Source organism: Varanus komodoensis, unplaced genomic scaffold (genome assembly GCF_004798865.1).
Source record: "Varanus komodoensis strain SLA01 unplaced genomic scaffold, ASM479886v1 scaffold18_3, whole genome shotgun sequence".
NCBI classification, from domain to species: Eukaryota; Metazoa; Chordata; class Lepidosauria; order Squamata; family Varanidae; genus Varanus; species Varanus komodoensis.
Genome location: NW_025335549.1, coordinates 4122907 through 4146828, shown reverse-complemented (window position 1 = coordinate 4146828; position 23922 = coordinate 4122907). Strand labels below are relative to the sequence as shown.

The 23922-nt window shown below is 40.1% G+C and overlaps 1 protein-coding gene across 2 annotated transcripts in view; it reads left to right on the top strand.

The window, feature by feature from the left end:
- Window positions 1-23922, top strand: part of CUL4B (cullin 4B) — a 29159-nt gene extending 5237 nt beyond the window's left edge. For both annotated transcript variants that reach the window (XM_044427213.1, XM_044427214.1), the window contains exons 4-21: window positions 3605-3708; window positions 4936-5005; window positions 5681-5754; window positions 7121-7283; window positions 7379-7468; window positions 7723-7805; window positions 8810-8877; window positions 10523-10641; window positions 11806-11998; window positions 13207-13311; window positions 13796-13906; window positions 15078-15163; window positions 15755-15862; window positions 16442-16555; window positions 18173-18278; window positions 18350-18522; window positions 19947-20099; window positions 20574-23922. In XM_044427213.1, coding sequence (XP_044283148.1) covers window positions 3605-3708; window positions 4936-5005; window positions 5681-5754; window positions 7121-7283; window positions 7379-7468; window positions 7723-7805; window positions 8810-8877; window positions 10523-10641; window positions 11806-11998; window positions 13207-13311; window positions 13796-13906; window positions 15078-15163; window positions 15755-15862; window positions 16442-16555; window positions 18173-18278; window positions 18350-18522; window positions 19947-20099; window positions 20574-20669 — 2016 coding nt within the window. In that variant the 3' untranslated portion in view covers window positions 20670-23922. The remainder of the gene's footprint in view (window positions 1-3604; window positions 3709-4935; window positions 5006-5680; window positions 5755-7120; window positions 7284-7378; window positions 7469-7722; window positions 7806-8809; window positions 8878-10522; window positions 10642-11805; window positions 11999-13206; window positions 13312-13795; window positions 13907-15077; window positions 15164-15754; window positions 15863-16441; window positions 16556-18172; window positions 18279-18349; window positions 18523-19946; window positions 20100-20573) is intronic.

The window sequence follows — 23922 nt, the reverse complement described above, 5'->3', positions numbered from 1 at the left end:
ATTGGAATGCATCCTGCCCTCCACCATGCGGTGTGTGTCTTAATAGGTTTCTCAGGGAGTACTATATTTTGTTTTTCATTGTACTGCTGAGATTTGACAGTGACAGGGGTTTCGATTCTCAGTCTACCTAAAAAGTGACAGTTATTTCTTTTAAATGCACCATCTTTACATAAAGGATAAAAGTTTCTATAATCCTAAATATGTTTTGTGAATTTCTAATAATGTTATCCTCTTCACTTTTTTGGGGGGAGGGGTGTTCTATCCACTTATTCTGCTGATACTGTCCGGCTTGGAGCCTTGAATCACTGCTCTGTACTAGTTCCTGTTCCCCTTTTATCTCCACAGTTACATGATATGGTCAATGTGGTACTATAAGATGCCATATAATTTTAATTAAATGTGTATTTTTTCACTTGAGACGTGGTAGTTAAATGTCAAGCTGTAGCATATCAGTGAAATATTGTAGCTCTACATGATTTGTAAAAGTTTTCTGTAGGAAAAACCTTCCATAGATCCTTCTTTGGTGTTAAGGAGAAGATAGAAGTCTTTCTGTTGGCAAAGCTGTAGCTCTGAATTTTCTGTATCAATCTAAGAATTTGCCGGATGGAATAAAAGGCTTCCTCCAACTCAGTAGTTAATATTAACTGAAAATAAAATGGTAGATGCCCCACACACAAAACGTTGTCACCATTGCCCATGATTCCCATCACCTTAAAAAAATCTGTGATTGTAGTTGCCTTGAGTTAATGTATGCTTGCTTAGACACTGGATTAATAATGAAGTATTCAGTTGGCATTCTGTTTACCGAAGGAACAGCAGGTGTGTGGTCAAAATTGTATTTGTTCAGTCAGTCCTAGGGGCAACCCATCCTAGTATACTTTTATTTGGCTCTTATGTAGAAATCTGTCAGCCACTTAGGGTCAAGGCCTTAGGAGGCCCCCTTATCTGCTGTGTGGGCAGAGCAAGCTAAACAAAGCAAACAACAGTATTTTCTGATGACACTCATTTGTTTGGATCTATTTTTATATGTTTGGGTTAAAAATAGTCATACAAATTGCTGGCAAAGTGAATACTAAATAAAACAGTTCTGCTTCAGAGCAGCTGCTTAGTAAATAGATCCCGTTCTAAATGTGCATTTTCAGGCACCATATTTAAACTTTAAAGGTCCTTTTCTCCCACACACCACCAAAGGATTTCTTCCTGTCTTGCTTTGATAAGCTTCTTAGCATGCTACTTCCGCTGCCTTTATAAAAGCAAAAATCCTTCTGAGGCAGCAGCAGGCATTTTGAATCGCCCACTTCAGCCTCCCTTAATACAGCTTTGAGGTCAACAAGTTCATGCCAGTCCATTTTCCCCAGGCAAACAGAGTTTTTATGTTCAGCCTGTGTTGGACTAACCACTATCAACAAGTTCTGCAGGGCCATTTCAAGCTGTGTCTCATGTTAGTTTAGCTATTTGCCTTTCTAGCGCCATCAATAGACTCAGTTCCTCTTATTTCTTCTCTTACTAAGAAAACCTAAACCATACATTCAAGAGAAAAGGGAGGGAAGGTAAGATTAAATAAAGCAAAATATTAGGGAGACTTTTGGATAAGGTTTATAAGATCCCTTGCACTGTTTAGATATGTTGTATGTTTTCTATATACAAATACATGCAATAATTGTGCATAAACTTCAACAAAGGCAGACCCAATATCCATATATTTATCCATTTTTAAAAATGGACCTGGAGCAACCAGTGCAATAGCATAAGCAAAACAAATACTTGCTCCAAAAAGCTTACAATCATCAAGTTCTAACAGTAGGAACAGAATAAGATTCACATGACCAAATGCAGTAACATGTATTCAGGCTTTGCTTCAGTTGAGGATGGTTCTTAGCATTTATTTATTGTGATTCAGGTGTTTGAAGTACTTCATGTCCTCAGTCAACCAGTAATATCCTACCAATGCAGATGGTGACGGAAGTGAATTTTGAACTGTGTGCTTCACAGCTCATGTAGCCTCTACGCTGTGCCAAATGTCTAGTTCATACTTGAGCTGTAGCAGCCCATAGGCAGTGGATGTTTACTCAAAAGCACACCATTAATGTTGTTGCATCTTGATGCCTAATAAGCATGTTTAGGATTGCAGTTGCATATAAATACTTGTTAGAGCTATGATCTCAAGCAAATTGGTTCTAAGGCTACATTCAGGATCCCAGTTCTTTGCCAGCAGATCTGGTCCTCACTGCAAGGGCTTAGGGTGGCAGAATTTCTGCTCTGAAGTACTGTTCATTTGCTAATCTGGCATTCAGTTGTTTGTCGTTCTTGTTCTTGTTGCTACTACTAGGATATTAAATTAGCTGTGTCAGGTCCAAGGCACCATGCCCAGACCCACAGGGAGGGGACTGCAGTCCATTCTAGCTCTTGGTATCTTGGTTCCCTGAACCAACAGCAAAATTCAGTGGCACATCTTTCAGATGGCTAGTAAGGAGACAGATGGAAATCTTAGATTGTATTCAAGGCTTCCAAACAATCTGAAACTCATATGTTACTAAAGAGCAAATGCAGACACCCAGTTCCATTTGTGCTAAAACCTAGAAACAAACTATGTGCTTTGTCATTGAAATCTTTGTCAGAATGTTGTTGATCTTGATAGTAAATAGCACTGACCTTCGGGAGAAAACAAACAAACCCACCTGTGATCTAGAGAAGCCAGTGTTCAAGGGAACCTGCCCTACCTGCAACCAATGTCACATTCACATCAGCCCACCCCCCGCCCTTGGGTTCTGGAAGAAGGAGGTCCCTCTTCCTTTCTGCCAAGTTGGAGCTCTCCAACACACAATTTAGCAGGCAGGAATTTCCATTGCCATTTTCTCTCCTTCACTACTGAACTAGTTGCCAGGGAGAGGAAGAGAGAGCCTCTCTGCATTGTGGGCCTCTTGCTGTGGGGGAATTTGAATAATTTTCCCCCCATAAGCTTTTTGCACCAGGGAGAACTAATTGGAAAGCCATCACTGGAGATGAAATCACTCTTGCTAACTGAGCCGCATTAGATAAGGGAGGAATGTCCACCTGAACAAAGTATTGCTTGTTCAGTATTGTTTCAGCCTTCGTGTTTTCCTCTCTTAACACCCACCCCCATTCTGTGAATGGTACATTCATGTTATTTCCAGTGGAGCTATTACCTACTGCTGTCCTAGTTAAGTCTCAGTTGTTTCATCCCTATAAATTACATCCTAGAGTATCCAATATGCCCTGTATTCTAACTAATGTCCAATAATTATTGTTTTACTCTTGATTGATCATGATTTCTCTAGAGATTCTATGTAAAGAAAAATATTTGTAGTATTAATTCATTAACTGTTTACTGTTGTGCCACTGATGAAATATATTTACTGCCTTGTATAGTTCACATTGGATCTATAATTTTAAGAATGATCTGGTGGAGGCTAGTTGCTGAATTAAAACTGGATCATTTGATAGCTCTACAATTGAATAGGCCTGGATTGTTTCCAATCCACAGGGATGGAAAGTTTTTTTGTTCTATTGTGTGAAATATATAAATAAAATGTTTTGTACTAGAAAAGGAATCAAACAAATGACTGATTTTCTTGCTTTTTAGGCTGTTGAAAACCTCTGCTCCTACAAGATTTCTGCAAATTTGTATAAACAATTAAGACAGATTTGTGAAGACCATATCAAAGCACAGATTCATCAGTTCAGAGAATATCCTTTTAATTAATAGTAACACATTAATGTAATTGAAAGGACTTTTGTCTGCCAATCTCTAGTTCTTTTAGTCCTGAAAATTGCATTAAGCAACTCCAGTAATCTCATGGATTATGAACCTTTCAGTGATTTTTGTTGTTCTGTTGGTTGTGCCACAGCTATCTGGTACATCTCTGGACCTTTGAGAATCTGTAGTACAATTTAATGGTTATATGCCTATTTGGAATGTTGACTTGCTTGAATAGAATTAAACAGGAAAGGGAGAATTAGTTAATTTAAGTAGTTAAGATACTATTAATACATCTAGTAATACACTTCACAGATTATCAAACAGCTGGAGTTATGCAAAGAAAGATTTAAGATTAATCTTCAACTTGTTTATTCATGTGTTTAATAAAAGGAGAGCAATCTACTCTACTCACACACACACATTCCTCAATTCAGGGAATTATGTATGCCATTCTATACCCAGCAATTCTTATTTTTACTTTTACAATGTGGGTGCCTACATTTAAAAACATTGTGTTTTACATTACAAGAATGGTACTCAGCTATAAATTAGAGCTTCCATTGTGACCTGGTAGGACTTAAAGAACCTCTCTTTCACCTGGTAGCATTTGTTTCTGTAGTGGCTGTAATCTGAAGAGTTGCACACATGCGTTTTCTTCTGTCATTCCTTCTGAGCAACCACATGCCATCAGACCCCAAGGCTGATCTTTAAATCTCCTCAGAACAGTTTCAGGTCAAGGGCAAGAGCTTCTGAAAGAGTAAACAGTAGCAAAAAATTAAAATAGTGCTCATGCCTAGGGGCTCTAGGCATAATTCTGATACCTTTGAGTCAAAGCCATGTTCCCAATATACTACGTGTATTAGCATCAGATATGAGTATCTGGCCTGGAGAGTGACTGGCTGCTTTCTTTGATGACTGCACTTCTGCTGGTTTCACTGGGACAGTGTCACAAATCCACCTTAGACTACTGTCAGGAGATAGTCTAATCTTTCTTTTTCCCAGCTGCTTTTAGATAAATTCTTTCACATAGCCATATGCTAAAGTAAGCCATTTTTAACACTGAAAATGTTAGAAATTGGTGGTGTTAGAAATGTTAGAACTGATTTGGTGGTGTGTTTTCTTTCCAAATGAACAAGCTGGTCTTGTGGAAGAGGAGTACTGGAGAGCTGCCTTATCAACTTAATATATATATATATTCTTAACAGCTTTCTCATGGATTCATTGGACAGTGTTCTTTTTCTCAAGAAAATAGACAAATGTTGGCAAGACCATTGCAGACAAATGGTAAGGATTATTACCCCTTCAAATGATACTCATGCAAGCTTGGGTCAGAAGATAGCTCCCCTCTTGCAATTCCCTAAAAGCTGGCCTAGCAGTGGAGAGGTATCAGGGACGGTTGGAGCCATTTCTGAGGGTCCCATGAGCAAAGGAATCTCTTCCTGCCCTCCCCTCACTCAGGCAGAAATACAGCATGCAATCATAGCTTTGTGTCTATATGACACTAGTGATTTATATTTAGATTTGTTTGTTACATTGCTCATCCTTGTGCTGACAGTTTGCATTCATATGCAGTTCTTGGAAGCCATCAAATGTTAATGAATATGTGGAGAAAATGAAGCTCCACAGGATGGCAGGAAGGGGGACCAGCTGTTGAGAGTGCCTTTCACTCTGCTCTGTGGCTGAAACATGCAAATCAATGAAGTGATTAAGAAGGCGTGAGCCATTCATGATAAAGATCATGCGGGTGGTCCCTAAAATTCTATTGTATTTTTGACTTGCAAAAGTTGCTGCCAATAAACATGAATATTTGGGAATAACTCCTCCTAAAATCGGTGGCTTTCCCTTCCACATAAGCATATATGGGAACAGAGCACAAGAATTATCTTGAGTTGGTACATACAGTAGTCATTGTGCTTTAACATTTGTCAAAATGTTCATGGCTTGTCTTTCCTGTTACAGATAATGATTAGAAGTATCTTTTTGTTCCTGGATCGAACATACGTTCTTCAAAATTCAATGCTGCCATCAATTTGGTGAGGATAAAGAGAGTAGTATTGATTTCAGATTTCTGAAATCTGTGTCAAAATATGGATTAGCAGTTTTTCTTCCCTTTCATCCTGACTTAACCATGGGAATTATCCCCTCCCCTAATTTTCATTTAAAAAAACAACAACTGCTCTTGTGGGGGTGGCAGTTTGAGGCCGAAGTTGAGCTAATTCAGCCCGCTCAAACTTAGAAAGTATTAAGGGTCTACAACTCATAGCAGTGGTCTGTATATGCATTTATTAAAGACTAGCCATGGTAGTAATGCTGCAGATTAGGAATGAGAGAGGTATCCTAGATAAACTTGGCAAAGTGATCCCTGCTTTTCAGAGGTACAAGTTTGGTTTGAGGTGTTTTAAAACGGCTGGTGGGAAAGCAGAAGGCTGCAAATCTGAAGCAGTTGACTGTCCTCTGATTTGTGTAATCATTTTAACAAAATGCACACTGTTAGGTAAAGCAATGCAAACCTCCCTACTTTGCTGATATTCTTATTTATTAAACTCTTTCTTGGTGACTTCTGCAGGAACCATGTAGTAAAGTTAGATCTAGGTTTCTGCCTTGCTTATTCGTTCAGTATCTGTGGGGAATAGATTTCAGAATAGCTAATATGATGTCTCCAGGCTTTTCCCATCCCTGCCCCAAATATTTCTCCTTCCCCCCACTGTAAGGTTGTTTTCCTAACCTTGGAAAGGAACTAGAATGGTTCTTTCAACACTTGGCTGCAAGTAGGAGGGGGTCAGAGTTTCAGTTCCCAGCTCCCAGTGTTAGAGCATTATCTTAAACCTTGGATCTGGGCATAGGATTGCTTCCTCCAATATTTACCCAAATTCCCATTCAAATGAGTTGGTCTACATAATGCATATGCATTCCTGTGCATTGCATTCTTCCACATGTGAAGAAGACAACAGTTTGCAACAAATTTTGAAACTAAAATGTTGCCTCATGATGATCCAGTTAGGTAATTTGAAAGCTGGCAGGCCCTTTCCTACTTGTCAGTGATGACTGAAGCCTGGAGAGGCACTTACTTTAAAACACAATACTGAGATGGTGCAAATATTGGACCTACCACTGCAACTTAGCCTGTCCCGTTTTTTCAGGGTAAACTTTGGAACCAAAGAGTGCAGGTAAAGACAGACAACCACTACTTTCTTCATGGTGGAGAAGCTTATAAGAGCATGGCCCCTACTTTGTCTCAAAGTGTTCAGAAAGCAATATCTGATCTAAGCTGAGAACTATTCTGTCTGGTTAATTGCTCAGACAAATCACAAAGTATAAAAACATAATATTAAATTAAAATAACAGCACAGTTGAATATTTGCTGATGGACTCTTCTTCATTATGGTGATTCCTTTGCAGGGATATGGGGCTCGAATTGTTTAGGACTCATATAATTAGTGATCAGAAAGTCCAGAATAAGACCATTGATGGGATTCTTCTGTTGATTGAGAGAGAGAGAAATGGAGAGGCTATTGACAGGAGCCTTCTGCGTAGCCTTCTAAGCATGCTTTCAGATTTGCAGGTAAGTAAGTGTTGTTTACCATGTAGAACTAAAATAAAAATGTCCAAAATAATGCTTGGCATTCTAAGGAAAATGATCCATTTCTGTTTTCTCAGATTTATCAGGATTCCTTTGAGCATAGATTTTTGGAAGAAACAAATCGCCTATATGCAGCAGAAGGACAGAGGCTTATGCAAGAGCGCGAGGTATTTCAGAATCATGTTTGTAACATTAACTCCTGGCTATGATGGCAGAAAAGTACTTCCCATGACATGTTCTACCCTGGTGAGAGAGCTGCACTGGTATTGGAAAGAGAGTATTGCTGTAACTATAATAGGACTTGCACACCCTTTCCTCCAATTTGGTTCTTGGACGTTATCTCAGAAGAAGTTGTCTGTAGCAGTTACACATAATTCTGATCTTGCTTAACCTTTTCCCCATAACTTCTCCAATCTTGTAGGTTCCAGAATATCTCCATCATGTCAACAAACGCTTGGAGGAGGAGGCAGACAGGATTATCACTTACTTGGATCAAAGCACTCAGTAAGTGTGTCTGGGTTTCTAGAGCAGCCATGTTAATCCGTTAAAGCAAAAGCAACAAGGAGTTGTGTGGCATCTTAATGAATGTAGGCTGTTCTTCGTAGCTTTTATAGACTGTAGTTCACTCCAGCAGATGCACAAAATGTTAATCAAGAATTCCAGGATTATATTCAGTACTCTCACTTGCGGAGTGCAAAGGTGGAATTGTAATCTGTGAGTTTAGAGAGAAATGAAATGCAGAAATACTTTCAGGAGCAAGCCCAGTATTAACAGTGGTCATTGAGAAAATAAATATTGCCCTCTGGTTACAGCTCTGCCTTTTGGGGTCATTTTCTAGACTCAAAAGATGATGCAAGACAAACATGTATTTGTATAGATTGTCTTAATGTAAGCAAGTTAGCGTCTCCAAAAATGACGAGTCTACAGTTCAAACTATGCAAAACATAAGGCTACAGATAAGATGAGTAATATCAAATATTTTTCCTCATCCATAGCTGTATTAACAAGTCATTACTTGTGACAGCACTTTTTCCAAAGAGCAGGTGGTCACCATACACTAGTGAATCCAGTGTGAATTGGCTCTTTTCCCTTCCCTTCCTGCTTCCCCCATGGAAATTGTGAGTTTCTCAGAGCCAGAACCTGTTCCATCTCTCTCCCCCTCCTCCCCATCATACCAATGATACTAATAAGCAAGGAGCCAGTTTTGCAGCTTCTACTTGGAAAAGTGTGTCCCAGGAGCTTACCTGTCAAGCTGCAGTGAGAATTCAGAATGAAGAAAGTCAGTTTCATAACTCTTCAGCAGTTGCTTGAACTAGGCAGTTGTCCCACCTCTTTAAAGGTGATTAGAAAGACCAGGTGAACACAAACTAAGTCTAAAAGAATCATAATGGAAATCCAAAGAACACGACTGCAATAAGAGGGATAGGAGCATATGATATGTAGATTTCCAGTTGGAATGAAAAGGGTGAACAGAAGAAGTGAAATTCTAAATATTTTTCTTCCTTTAGGAAACCACTAATTGCTACTGTAGAAAAGCAGCTGCTAGGTGAACATTTAACAGCCATTCTACAGAAAGGTAATCTTTCTTTATAGAAATTTTTTGTTTTCAGCTTCTTCAGGACTTTCAGTTCCCTTGCTGGCAATTACCCAATCAGCAGCTGCTGCTTTAACCCCCTTGCCTACTCAGTTCATGAATTAACACTGAGCATTGTTCAAGAGGAAAACAGGCAGGTCCTGTTACCATCCTTGGAGTTAAGGAGCCGGAGTAGTGCTGTTGGATGAATTTATGGATAAAAACAAATTATGCCAAAACTGGCTAAGGTCAAAATGCCAACACTTGTCAAACCCGTATGGCACTATGAAGCAGGTGCTTGCTTTGAGACAAAATGGTTGCCAAGCCTCAGGAGGCAGGGCAGATGAGTTGCTCTGTCCTGCAAACAGCATGCATAACTCTGTCTCTTAAACAGTGTAATAAAACTCATTTTATGGTCTGTAGAACAATGCCCTTTTCAATGGGATGACATGCATGCTGTCTCTTAAAGGGCTATTAATGTAGGGTTGTGCTGGACAAGCCTCTTCCTACACTTTGGTGGAACTGGGGACATTATATTAGCTATGGAAGCCCTGAGCAATATCCGAGAATGCTGCTGTAAAAGTTGTACCAGAACTACTGGAGAAAGAAACGGATTATTGCTTAAGGACAGGAAGAGGGCTGCTGAAACAGACCAAAGGCCCATTTTGGCCAGCATGTTGTTCTCACATGGACCAGCCAGCTGTCTCTGGGAGGTCCACAGGCAGGACATGGATGCAATTACACCATAATGTCCATGCTCCCCAGCAGGTGTTATTCAGAAGCATAGTCCCATGATACCAGATATAACACAGCTGTTACGAACAGCACCTTGTGGATATGTCTGACTCCCTTTAAAAGCCATCCAGATTGCTGTAATCACTATGCACTGCCACTTTTAACCCCCCCCCCTTCCTTTAATATTCTTGGGTGTGAAAACAATCACATTGCTCCAATTAATTGTGCAGAATTGGAATTTGCCTTTACACATACTGCTTTCATCCCGCCTGTACTCCAAGAAGCTCAGGAAAAGACAAACACTTATTTCTCTCTCACACACAGCACTGTATACATTTTATCTTGTTTGAATGGACGACAGTAATTTAATGTTAAGTAGGCATCATGTGGAGTAGGAGACACAGGGGTAGGATCCAGTGATGGCTGTGCTCCAAATTGGCAGGAAATAGGTGCCAAAGTGGAAATTTGCCTTGGAAATCTGAGCTTGTTTTTTTTAAAGAGTAAAAACAAAAACATGGACCTTCTTGGTCCAAGTGCTGTCCAGAAGCAAAGAACTCCTTCCATTGTGCATAAGAGTTTCTACGAATGCCAGAACATTTCTTCTTTTTTTCTTCTTTAAGAGCACATTTTATTTTTACCAGTAGAGCTCTAAAAATGGGTAGTGCTCACTAAAATGCTTAGAAGCTAAAGCCTTGGGCTGAGGAAACTAGAACTCTATATTGACTGAAGGTACAATTCAGACAGTAACCTGTAATTAAGCATTAGGGTTCTAGTTTATCTCTGACAAAATTTCCATATCCAAATGGTAGTAGGAAAACTATTTTCTTTGTCTTATGGGTTAGGATGCGATTTGAAGTGTTCTGTTAAGCATATATTAATTCAGAATAGTTGATAATGCACCTTAATCTTGCAGGTTTAAATCATCTCCTGGACGAAAACCGAATTCAGGACTTGTCTCTACTATATCAGTTGTTTAGTAGGGTTAAAAATGGAGTGCAAGCACTTTTGCAGCAATGGATTGAATATATAAAGGTACCAGTGTCTTGCTCATTCCTATCTGATACCTTACTGCAGGGGTGTTGAACCTCTTTCAACCTGTGGACCACATTCCAATTTAGAGGAGCTTTCAGGGGCCACATTCTAGTGCTGCGCGGGAGCAAAAATGCTAGCATATTGTAGTTGAAAGCTCTTTCTGGCAGTAACCAGGGCCTTTTTTGTCATAGAATGCACCGGAATGGTGTTCCGGCACCTTTTTTTGATGGATTTTTCCAAGTGATTATGAATCGCCCTGTTGGGCGTAGCAGGTCGGCAGCAAAAATCTTTAACATAGTGCCTGCGGGCTGCTTGTGTGTCAGCACTGATTGTCGGCGCTGATTGTGAGGGCACTGCTCGGCTTGGGACGCTGCTCGGCTTGGGATCGGTCGTGTGGTCGCGCGCTGAGTGCTTACTGCCGGCGGCGACCATTGTGTAAGAGTGTGACCCCAAGACGTGGGTACCATCACCTTTTTTTTTTAACAAAAAAAGCACTGGCAGTAACTAACTCTTGCAAAAGACATCTCACCAATTAAAATGCGGGAAAGAACTTCACAAAGCTGAGCAGCCAATGGAATGTGGCCTGTGCAGAACCTCGGAGGGCCAGATTGAGATGCTCAGGCCTGAGGTTCTGCACCCTTGTCTTATGGAAACAAGTCAGTTTTTACTGGAATGGAGAAAGATGCATCCATAATAGCAGATTTAAAAAAAGACAAAAGGCTGCCATACTTAGTGTACGTACCTGCATGCATGCATATGCCACACTCATAGCCAGTTGAATTTTATTTCTTATTGTAAATGTGCTACCTCTGTGCGTACATACTAAGACATCCGAAATAATTTAGAATAGTCCACAAACCAGAATGAAAAGTACTTGGACAATTGGCAAAACTACATATAACAAACATCAACTTAGATGTACAACTGTGCAAAAATAGATATCCTAAGATGGCATCCCAGAAACCATCTTCCAAAATCAGAGTTAGTACACATCCATGTGCAACTCTAGGAGGAAGAAGACTGGCAACTCACAGTCTGTTCCAGCCGGCACGCCTCAGCCAATTTTCATTGCCACTGTTAAAGGTTTCGTCACAATTACTGGGTGTTTGAGCTGTGTGGGTCAGCCAGAAGGATTGTGTTAGAAATAATATTTCTCTTTTTCAGGCCTTTGGCAGCACCATTGTAATTAATCCAGAAAAGGACAAAACCATGGTCCAAGAGCTGCTCGACTTCAAAGATAAAGTTGATCATATAATTGACATTTGCTTTTTGAAGAATGAGAAGTTTGTCAATGCCATGAAAGAAGCCTTTGAAACTTTCATCAACAAAAGACCAAATAAGCCTGCTGAACTCATAGGTACATGTTCTATTATGTCAAGAATTGCCAGAGGGGATGCCAAAAGTGCTTATAGCTCAGTGGTATAGAGCATACAGGTCTTGCATACAATCTCCACCACCACTAATTTGAAAAAGAAAATCGGGTAACAGCAGCTTGGAGAGGGCTCTGCCCAAAATCATGGAGAATTGCTGTTAGTGAAAGTAGAAAATCCTGGGCTGGCTGGACAATAGTCAGTGAAAGGAGTTCAAAGCAGAGAGTTTTTCACTTTGCAGTGGAAGGGGTTCAAATAAATTATTTCACAATGCTCCTGCAAAAAATGCAATTGCAGTTAGAACAGCTAAAGATCCCTCATAGAAACATAGAATCAGCACGAGTCAGAAGGGTTTCCCGGGCCATCTAGTCTGACCTCTGGCACCAGCCGGCTCCACTCACGACATGCCCACCATGTGGATGTCCAGCCTATCCTTGAACACCCTCACCGATGGGGCCTCAACCACCTCCCGTGGAAGCCCATTCCACACCCTCGGGGTGCTGACTGTCAGGAAGTGCTTCCTGGCATTCAAATGGAACCTTGGCTCCCTGAGCTTTGCTCCGTTGGAGCGCATCCTGCCTTCCTCTGCAGGGGATTTTTTTTTTAACTGAGCTCTGATTTACTCCAGTCCAGCTGAATGTGAGATGGAATTGGGGCCAGCTTCTAATCAGGCTTGATACAAAGCCTTTACCTATGTTTAGTGAGCAAGGAGGCAGAGTAGAGAGAGAGTTCCTTTTTACGTTTGTGTACACAGTATTAAGTTCCATTCCATTTACCTTCCTGATGTGACAGCTGACAGAAGCAGTGTGATACACTTCAGAGCACTTCTTGTCTTAGAATTTGCCTTGGAAATGAGCCAGTGGAATTTGCAGTGCAAAAGAGGCTGCTGGTGTCCCTACTGTGGTCCTTTGAGCCACCAGATGAAGGACCTTTTACATCTTCATTTTTTAAAAGTGCACTTTGTATGTCTTTGCTGGCATTTATCTTGGTTACTAGAGCATTTATATTCTGTTCTAAAGTCATGGCTTTATGTTTTAAAAAGTGTCAGGTAATTGCTGGCATAGAAATGTAATAAATTGCTGTGGCACAATTGGGCAGCATACAAATGTTTTAAGTAAATAATAAAGACAAATTTTCTTTCTGTAGTTCGTGTTTAGAACTGTTCTCTTCCCTATTTGTGTGTTTTTTTTCCCAGCTAAGTATGTAGATTCAAAGCTTCGTGCAGGGAACAAAGAAGCCACTGATGAAGAGCTCGAAAAGATGCTGGATAAAATCATGATTATATTTAGATTCATCTATGGTAAGAGCTGTGCTTTATCTTAACATTATGCAGCTATATGCACATATGCAAGAGTAGGTTCAGCAAGGATTTAATGAATTTCAAGCTTACTTGCTGTTCTCCCAGTTGCTTTGCCAGGATGGCTACAGTTTGGGTCGAACCTGGGGGTTCAGAGTTTCAGCCCCAGTTGAGGCAAATACCTACAATCACATAACATAAGAGGTTAATGCTTCTATACTACTTTATGCACATAATCAGTTCTTTAAGAATCTTTCAACTGTGTTGACATAAGAAAGTGAGGGCATAAAAGGATGTTGCTTCTGTCTGGCCCGCAAGCTCCCCACTCCATGTCACTGCCTGTCAAAGTAAATTCTCACTGGAGGTGGCAAATGATTCCCCTAGGATGCGAAGATGGCATCCAGAAGCCACATATTGATGATCTGCAATGTAAAGAGACCGTTGTGCTCGAGTAGAACTCTTTTATCAACTAGTATTTCTTCTGCAGGAAAGGATGTTTTTGAGGCCTTCTACAAAAAAGATCTAGCGAAGAGGCTATTAGTAGGCAAAAGTGCATCAGTGGATGCTGAAAAATCCATGCTTTCCAAACTCAAACATGGTAAGGCTGCCCTCTGTCAAGTGCGTGTGGCACACATGTGCATTTTCATAGCAACTCCTCAACATGCGTAATCATAAAGTAAGTTAACTGAACATTCTTTATCGTTATGGGGTGTGCAGTTTTCCTGCACAGAGAATTAACCCCATTAAGAAACACGTTGTATATGAAGTAGGCCTGAAATGCTTCACCTTCAAACATCTTCAAAATGTCCCATTTAAAAGAGACAAATGATTATATTTCTAAGTAGTTATTTGCATGGGAAAGCAAATGGTGAAGTTGGGCACACTGTGCTGGCTTCAGCTGTGTGAGGGCTTTATATCTGGAAAAACAGAATATGCAGAGGCCTCTTACACATGCAGGAGCTCTGAGGTACATGAAGCTCCCATGCATACAGTGACTTCCCTGTGCACATGCCATCAGCACCCCTCTCCCGCTTTGCTCTTATTGGGGATCTTGGCTCATCAGGAAGTCTGTGGTGTATTGCGAGACATCTGCTAAGTCCTGCATCTGTTCATATGTGCTCAAAATGTTCTCTCAGTGAATTTACACATGCTGCATGTCTGTGTGTACTTCATGCATCTATAGTGAATTAGAGATGATCAAAACTACAACAAAATGACCTAGTTTGCACATAACAATGGCAAATCCATACCAGGCATATGTTGTTCTGAATATTGAACCTCCATTTGGGAGTTGTTTTGTGACGTCCAGACCTGGGCACTATATCTTAATGATGGGCTAAACAATGCAGAGTTAACCTCCAATTAGTAGTTGAGTTAATCTGATTGTTTGACCACTGTTTAATCCATAGTGTCTAGATTCAGATGTCATATAGCAACCTCTCAATTGGGACTGTATATTCAAAAAGGCTGCAAGACACCATTATGTTTGAACAGTCCCAATAAATATGTGAATACTTTTTGGTACTACATGCCGCTTTTTCTGACCTTTGATGCAGTGCTTTTAATGCAGTCACTCTTTTAGAGTTGATTCTGACAGGCACAAATTTCAAACATTCAGTCCAGTATACTTTATCGCCAGTGAGAATTGCAATGCAGTTATAATTTTCACCTTGATCTGGAGCAGGAGAAGGTTCTGACAATGATATACTTTAACTCTGACACTGACAATGGCAAAATAAACTAGTTTCAATTCACCTTTTCTCCCATAGAATGTGGGGCTGCTTTCACCAGCAAACTCGAAGGAATGTTTAAAGACATGGAGCTTTCTAAAGATATCATGATCCAATTTAAGCAGGTATGAATACAAAATCTGCCATCATTATTTCTATTGAGATATGCTTTGGATTTGGAGTGATCCTGTAATTAGCTGCACTGAGGCAGGCGGGTTGGGTTGTTTTTTTGTGTGTGTGGGGGAATTGTTTGTGTTTTGCATTTTGGCAAAAACAAATGCTAGTAATTATATCTGAGGCAGAATATTGGAAATATGGATCTTCCATTCTGTCTGCCAAATTTTAGACTGGAGCATGCTGAGACTTGTAGAAATTCTTCTGTCCAAATACAGATAGGAATGTGCGCTTAATGGTTTTCCTAGAGGTAATGTACTGTAGTGAATAAAGGAAATGGACTGGCAGGATCTATATCAGATTATCTGCTTTGTCATCATGGGACTCAGTGGACGATTTGGGGTAGTTGCTGTCATGGACTAGACTTCAGGGTGATTGTGAGAATAAAATGCAGGGAATCCAGTTTTCCCCAGTCTGAACTCCTTGGAGGAAAGGCAAGGTACCCATGTAGGTTTCAAGGGACAGGTGGCTAATAAATAAAATCTGCAACCTGCTAGTAGTTTTTCATGGACAATTTGTGCTGTTTTTCTTTTTACCTGTAGTACATGCAAAATCAGAATGTACCTGGAAACATTGAACTGACAGTGAATATCTTGACTATGGGCTATTGGCCCACCTATGTGCCTATGGAGGTTCATTTACCATCAGAGGTAAGAAAGCCATAAAATTCAGGTACAGGTAATTAACTGGTTAAAGTGCTGGCTGAAATTAAAAACTAATGTGCTTAATAATTGGAACACCCAAGGCGATGGTTAAAAAAAATAATCTGAGAGCAGGATGGATGATTGGATGGATAAATAGATATAGGTCTGAGTAATCTGAATGTGAGCCTTGCTGTCTCATCATAAAATAAACTTTCTTGAAATAAAAAGACCGATATACAAAGTGATACCAGAATTATTGCTGTTTTGTTTGATTCCCATTTTTGAAGCATGTAAAGGAAAAATTTAAGATAAAAATTGAATGATTCTTTGACAGATAAGTAGCATGATTAAGATATAGATGGAAGTATTATTCCTGAATTAAAATTACAATAAATCTATTCTTAAATATTTCATAAAATGCTGGTTTTAAAATGACTGATAATCAAGCTTCAAGATATCAATATAGTATTGATGCAGCTTTTGCCAAAAATAAAGCAGCAGCTGAAGTAGAGAAGGAAGAAACATAGATAAAGTCATGGGGTTTTTTAACCTTTAAAGTGAAGCTCTTACTTCTTTTCTGTTCAGATGGTAAAATTGCAAGAAATATTTAAGACATTTTATCTAGGAAAACACAGTGGCAGAAAACTTCAGTGGCAATCAACTTTAGGACACTGTGTACTCAAAGCAGAATTTAAAGAGGTAATGCTTGCTCTCTATTGTTGTTTATTGTTTATCACATTTAGCAGCCATTATGAAGACTTGAAATGTAGCAGGGCATTTTGCTTAGTCATTCCCATTTGCACATGATTTGTGGGCTCTGGGTTCTGCTCGGTCTGCTCGATGCTTTCTTGCTTTTTATTTAATTTACTTTGATTTTGTTTCTTGGCTAGTTCTGCCACTGACATTCTATACTATGATTTGAATGACATCCTTTTGCTAATAACCGCAAGAATTACTTTCCATTCTCCCTAAAATCAGCAGAATGCAAATATGAGTTAGAACCATTTGTACTCACTAATTCAGCTGGTTGAGCAGTGCCTGGCAATGGTGACCCATGCAGTCTACGTGGGGCTGCCCTTGAAGATGGTCCGGATACTTCAATTGGTCCAAAATAGAGCTGCCAGATTATTAAAGGGGACTGGCAGATACTCTCATATCACGCCAGTCCTATATTGTCTACACTGGCTGCCAGTTGAAGTCCAGGTCCAATTTAAGGTTCTGGTAATGAGTTATAAGGCCCTAAATGGCTTGGGTCCTGGATACCTAAAGAAGAGCCTTTTTCCCTACGTGCTGGCCCGCACCTTCAGATCTGAGGCAGAGGTCCTTCTCTGGAAGCCCTCTTTGAAAGAAATCAGGAGGGTAGCCACTTGGAGAAGGGCCTTTTCAGCGGTGGTGCCCCAACTGTGGAACATGCTTCCCAGGGAGGTTCACCTGGTGCCGTTGCTTTATTCTTTTCAGTGTCAGGCAAAGACCTTTTTATTCTCCCAATACTTTGACAGTTAACTGGTTTTATCCTTGTTTTTATCATTATCAGGTGAAGTGTGCTGCCTGTTGTCATTGTTACGCTTGCTTTGTTTTTGGCTTTTCTGTTTTTTGTAAGCCGTCCAGAGACTTTTAGTATTGGGACAGCATTTTTTTAAATAAATAAATAAAATTTGCAAACACTGGATTCCTCTTGTGGAAGTGGGCTGTGAATCTGGATTTGTTAAGGAAGCTTTGTGTTTTGGTGCTGTTTTCCAGGAACTCTTGCTGTAATCTTACTGACCATCACGTATGTAGTAAGAGCAAGGCTTGCTTTACTAAGCTATGCCCCACCCCCAGGGGAACTATATGGGTATATCTAAGACCTGCTTATTGTCTTGCAAGCAGATAAGCGGTAGAGTCAGGGAAGCTGCCTTTAACAGGGTTCAAACAGTAACAGCGTAATTCTTAACAATAGTTACCAGCTACCCACTGGATGTTCACAATGACTTTCATAGCCATAGCCACTCATAAACCATGATTTAAGTGTTACAGGTGTAACTCTTACCTGCTTAAGACAGACAAACAATGAATAAGTATTTAAGTTGGAGTTCTTTGCTATAAAGGAAATGCAGATTCCTTTTTTATTTTTTGAACATTACTTCTGCAAGCAATTTCTTTATTCATTTGATGTATTTTTTGGCTGTGTTTCAGCCAGAAAGGCTGTCAGGGCAGTTTGCATAGGATCAGGGAATCAATCTATTTCCCTGTGTCCCCAGAGACATAAAAGTTTTGTTTTTGTTTTTTTTAAGTATGTTTTTGAAGGTTAATGACTTTTTTCTCCCTCCCTGACAGGGCAAAAAAGAGCTGCAGGTCTCCTTGTTCCAGACTCTAGTGCTCCTGATGTTTAATGAAGGCGAAGAATTCAGCTTAGAAGAGATAAAGCAAGCTACTGGAATAGGTCAGTGTTGAATGTTGCCTGTGGCTTGTGGTAATTAGCAGCTAAAATAATAAATGTCTTCTCTCGTGCAGAGGATGGAGAGTTACGGCGGACCCTCCAGTCATTAGCCTGTGGCAAGGCAAGAGTGCTCACGAAAAGCCCCAAAGGCAAAGATGTGGAAGATGGGGACAAATTTACTTGCAACGATGACTTCAGACATAAACTGTTCAGGATAAAAATCAATCAGATCCAGATGAAAGAAACGGTACCTGCTTCTCTTTCAGCACATGGTCCGATATTGTCTGGGCAGTGCCTCAGTCAACTGGAGGCAATTTAGTGGCAACCATATTGACCTCGGCTCCCCGTGATTCAGCATGAGTCACCTAAGCCATCTACACCCAGGAGTAGGCGGCAGGGACTAGACAAACCTTCCGAGGGGCATCAAGAAATCAGGGCTTTGGCTCATTACTAGTAAAGTTACAAACTCACTACATTGTACATTAAACTATACATATTTCTATAGCTTTTAGCTTAGTAGTTCTTTATATTGCATGCTTCCTGGTTGAGAAGTTCATGACTAGGAGGCACTTGCTGGTTGTCTGTTAGCCATAGCTCATTGTCTTAAAATCCTGCTTACCTTTACCTTCCATTCTCTTCCTGTTCCAAAGCACCTTTTCTGGATAAGGTCTGGAGATAAGAATAGTGTTTTGTCTCAAGTGCTTGCATTAGAATTTACTCTGACTCCATGTTTTGAATCAGAACTCCTTGTGTAGAGTTGATTTTAGCTGGTGCTACAACATTAGATTTCTTGCAGTGCTCCCAAAAAGACTTTGATAGCCCCATTAACACACAGTGGGAGTAAATTATGGGTTTAAGTAATTTGTCACAGTGCATACTACCACTATTTTGAATATGCAGCCTCTGAGTGGATGTTATCATGTGAGAACTAATCTTAGGTTCCTAGGGTTGTTTAACCCACAATTAACCCATAGTTTTTGGTTTCAGGCATCACAGGATAACCTTTAATCAGAGATTGCTTATTCAAAATGGCTTATGACTGCCAGAAGTTGTGGGTTAATAGGCCACAGTTTGCCAGTCTTACATGTAAACTAAGATTTGTTTTTTATGTAATGCATTAGTTAAAAAACAAACACTATAAACACAATTCATAGAGCAGCCCGTAAGTGAAGAGAACCTTATAAAGCACTAAAAGCAATCAATAAATTAAAAAATAACATCTTATTAAAAGACCTGGAAAACTATTTTCATCTGGTACTTAGTCCTGGGCAGGGCATTCCAGAGCCAGGAAACCACAACTGTGAGAGAGTTGGATTCTCAGTTGTTACCTGTTTAACCTCAATAGGCAGAGCACCAAACGGCCACCCTCTCCGGTTGCCCTTGATAAGCAAACAAGGCTTGCATGGAAGTGGGCATCTTCAGGTGCAGGGCAAAGCCTTGCAGCAGCGTTCTTGACTCTGACCCACTACAGGAGACTTTCTCACTTAAACAGTCATCACAAGGCATAGGGGGCACAAGGTGTACGAACTGGAGAAGACCGTGTGCTGTAAATTTTGCACAAACAACCCAAATGAACTACTGTTTGGAATTACCCATTTACTTCTGGATGAAAAAGCTTGATTTATTTTGATTTCTAGTTTATATATTTTCCCAAACTTCTTATGTTGGCAGGTAGAGGAACAAGCAAGCACTACAGAGAGGGTCTTTCAGGATCGGCAATACCAAATTGATGCTGCCATTGTGAGAATCATGAAAATGCGCAAAATGCTTAGCCACAACTTGCTTGTGTCTGAAGTGTACAATCAGCTAAAATTCCCAGTCAAGGTAGAGTATGGATGTTGTTCTTTTATCTGTAAGTGATATGCGTGAAAGGACTCAACTTGTTTCAGCACTTTTGCAAAAATAATCATTTTTCATGTGAATCTCCAGCACAGTAAAATCTGAAAGATTTAGTGAACCAATAATTTTGGAAAAATCTAGTAAAATGGATGTGCTAGTGCTTTTTCAGTAGTACTGGGAATATGTTTTCTCAGAAACAGTGAACTAAAACATGTACCTTTGTGCTTAATGGGATCATGGTTTCCTACACAGAAGGATTTTGTAGACATGATAAAGGTGTGTCCAAAGCCACCTGCACTGTAAATGGAAAGAACAGAAATAGAATCTAACTCCTGTTTCATTTGGATGCACTTGAGAGATTTAGGTTGAAACAATATGTTGACAGATTATGCAAAATTGAACAATTATTTCAATGGAAAAATGTACACAGTGTTGCTGACTTTCTGAATTGTTTTACAGCCTGCTGATCTTAAGAAGAGAATAGAATCGTTAATTGACAGAGACTACATGGAAAGAGACAAAGAAAACCCCAACCAGTACAACTACATTGCATAAACACACAATGAGCCTTTTTTTCTGCACACGCGATGTTCTCCTTGGTTGCTGGTGGATAAACAAGCCCGTTGATCCAATTAAATTAACCTTTTTCTACTACCAATGACTGAAATGAAAGCAACGTATTGGGGGGGGTCATATAGTAGAGTGGACTTTTTCAGTGGCTTTAACATGCCCATTTAAAGAGTAGTATTTACATTTTTAAGAAGAATGCTGTTGAACTCTTTGCATGATCTTCGGTATGATGTGCAGAAAACTGTAAGGAAGTATCTGGTCTTTGTGATTCCATTTAACCCCTGGGTCTAAAGAGGAGCCTCTGTTAAGCATACAGCTATGTCCCTTTTTCCATCTCAGAGGTGAAATGTAACCTCTAAATTTAAGGATAGCCTTTTAAAAATGCTTAAACTGCATGCAAATTTCTAACTACTATACAGAATTTTTAGATTTGTTTATCAGACAGCAGTGCCTGTGTGGATTTGGCTGTCCTTCAATGACAAAAGTCAACCTCATGTTCCCACGAATACTAAACTGTTCTGCAGCTGTCAGAAAACAAATAGCCCAAGAATGGACTTCTGTGGTTGAGAAAGCATGTACCATTCATAGTCAGTCACCTACACTGCCTGGATTTGTGCTGCAAAGGGTACCACGAAGGCCTAGGCATTTAGACTCCTGATGCTCTCTTCATCCTCACATGTAAGTACTTCTAAAAAATGAAACCCATTGTCAATGTAAAAGCTGCCACTGGAGGGGACAAATCCTTCCTGTCTGTCTCTCCCACCCCTCCATGCAAAAGGATATTCTACCTCTGTTTGAATACAGAAGTTAACAATACCACTGTTGTTGGTTCAGGATTTTTCCCTTCCCCATGCAAAACAGTCCAGGGATTTCAGGCTTCTTCTTTGGCAGATTCCTACATGGTGTTATGTTATGCCAGGAGATATGCCAGTTTATGCCAGGTTTTCTTCATTGGAGAAAACACCCTCGTTTGACAATAGCACTGCTTTAGGTTAGGGGCCCTCCAGATGTCAGTGAATGCCAGTTCCTATCAGCCACAGCCATCCTCAGTGGCTGAGAGTGATGGGAGTTGTAGTCCAGCAACATTTGGGGGGCCACACAGAGCCAAGCCCCACTTTAGAGGGACATTCCTCCAGCCAATCGACCTCAACATGAGCAAACCAGGTGTCACTGTCAGTCTCCGAGGATGGTCCTCTCCCAAGCACATGCAATCATAGCAAGATAACCAGAGAGGTGTGAAAGGCAGGCTGCTTTCTAAATCCTGCAGCCTTCCCGAGGTCTCGAGCAACATTTCCCCCATTTTTACACCTCTCACCTAAACCAAACTTGATCATCTTCTGCCAGCAAGAAAAGCCCTTCTGCTCCCAGCATTCCCCAGCCAGCGTAGCCAGAAACTCTAGGCCTTTATTTCTGCCTAAGCATGAATGCCCCCATGGTACTGCACTGCCCCCCTCTTGCCCACCCTCCATGCAGAAACCCCTCCTGGACATTTTTAGACCTTATCTAGAACAAAGAAGCAATACTTCCAGCAGGCAAAACTGCTGCTCCCTGGACACTGACTAAACTTGCTTGGAGAGCTGTGTGTGCGGGAACGCTCTGGGGAGATGGTGACTAAGAATTCATCACAAGTGTTTTAAAAAAAATTGCCACTAGCATATGATTTCCCATGTATGTGATATTTTGATCCCCCCCCACCCCGAATTGGAGGAGGTTGAAAAATGTTCACAACATAGGAGAGACGGAAGCAAAGGGTGTAGTGCTTTTGTGTGGGTTTGAAGCGGTGAAATGAGGCTTATGATGGAAAAATTTGATGGGGGTTGGAGGAGTGATTTCTTCACAGATGGGCTTCAGTTAGAACCACAGGACTTGCCATGAAACGTCCTTTGGTCCGATAACTAAAGTCGTCACCCCAAGGCACCCCAGATTTTGAAGAGTGCTGGCAATTTGGATCATGCCATCCTGTACCCACATTTTTGTGGCACCAAAGGCAGTGCATTAACACATGGCTAAGGAGAACATGAACAGAGCCTGTTTCTCAAGTTCTTGAGAAAACCAGCCACACCCTCGTTTACTAATTTTCCCAGGGAGCATCGCTAAATCATTCTCTCTCTCTGCCCCTGATTGATGTTCAGATATGGCAAAAACTACTTTCCAGCCATATTGTCCAGCAGCTTCTTACTGCTGGAATCACGTGCCTGCTTTATTGAGCCATAAAGATATTTATAATAGATATTATATATAAATACATTTTTTGCCGTGGGCTTTAGACTATAACCCACACAGCTTATCTGGCCATACATTTTTAAATCTTTCCTCTTGTTGCATGCAGTTTATAGCTGCCTCATTTATAAGAAATTGCCATTTATTCTGATAAATATTTTAGTTTGGGATTTTGGTTTTTTTTTTTTTAAATAAAAAAGCTTTATACCCAACAGATTGAATTATTTTTTTTTTCTTGGCTGGTTTAAATACATTTAAGAAAGTGGCCGTTTTGTTTCAAAACTAATAGCAAAAATTAGTTTTGAAAAATTAGTGTTGTAAAAATTGTTTTGTTCTATAGCTTACACAAAGGTGCCAAAGTACATATAGTTAATTAAAAAGTAAAGTTAGAAACTTGTTAAGTTTACTTTAGCTGTGGTTTTACCTTTTTGATCTTTCAGATGCTCATTTTATGTGTTTGCGCGTGCACACATTTCTGTATGTGTCTGTGTGTCCTGGTCTCTTAACTTCTCCAAAGCATACCATCTGTCCTAATGCTTTATCTTTAAAACAAACGTTTCTGTGCATTTGGAGACACCACTTTTACTTTTAGTGATTTCATATAATAGGGTGAGCATCTCCTTTTTTCAAAAATGTTTAAAGTTCTAAGAGTACAGCAGCATTCAAAAATGTAATATACTTTTTGTATAAAAGACATTCTTCAGAAGAGTACCATTGGAGTTTTGGGGAGGGGAGGGGCGGGGCAGAAAATACCCTGTTCCTTTTAAGAAGCCTCTTCAGAGGCTGTTTAGAATATGAGGTTGTGCTTGTTCACTGCGTAGAAATGTTACACAGGTCTGCAAATGGGGCATGTCAGCATTACGTCCTTCAGTTTTAAAGAAAAAATCAGATGTTTCATAAGAAGTCAGCAGATGGGTACAGAGTATCTTCTTTGGTAAATAATGTAAATATATGTCCTTTAAAAAGAGTGAGTCTGTTATCTAGGTATTTTGTGTCATTTAATAAATAATAAACAGTT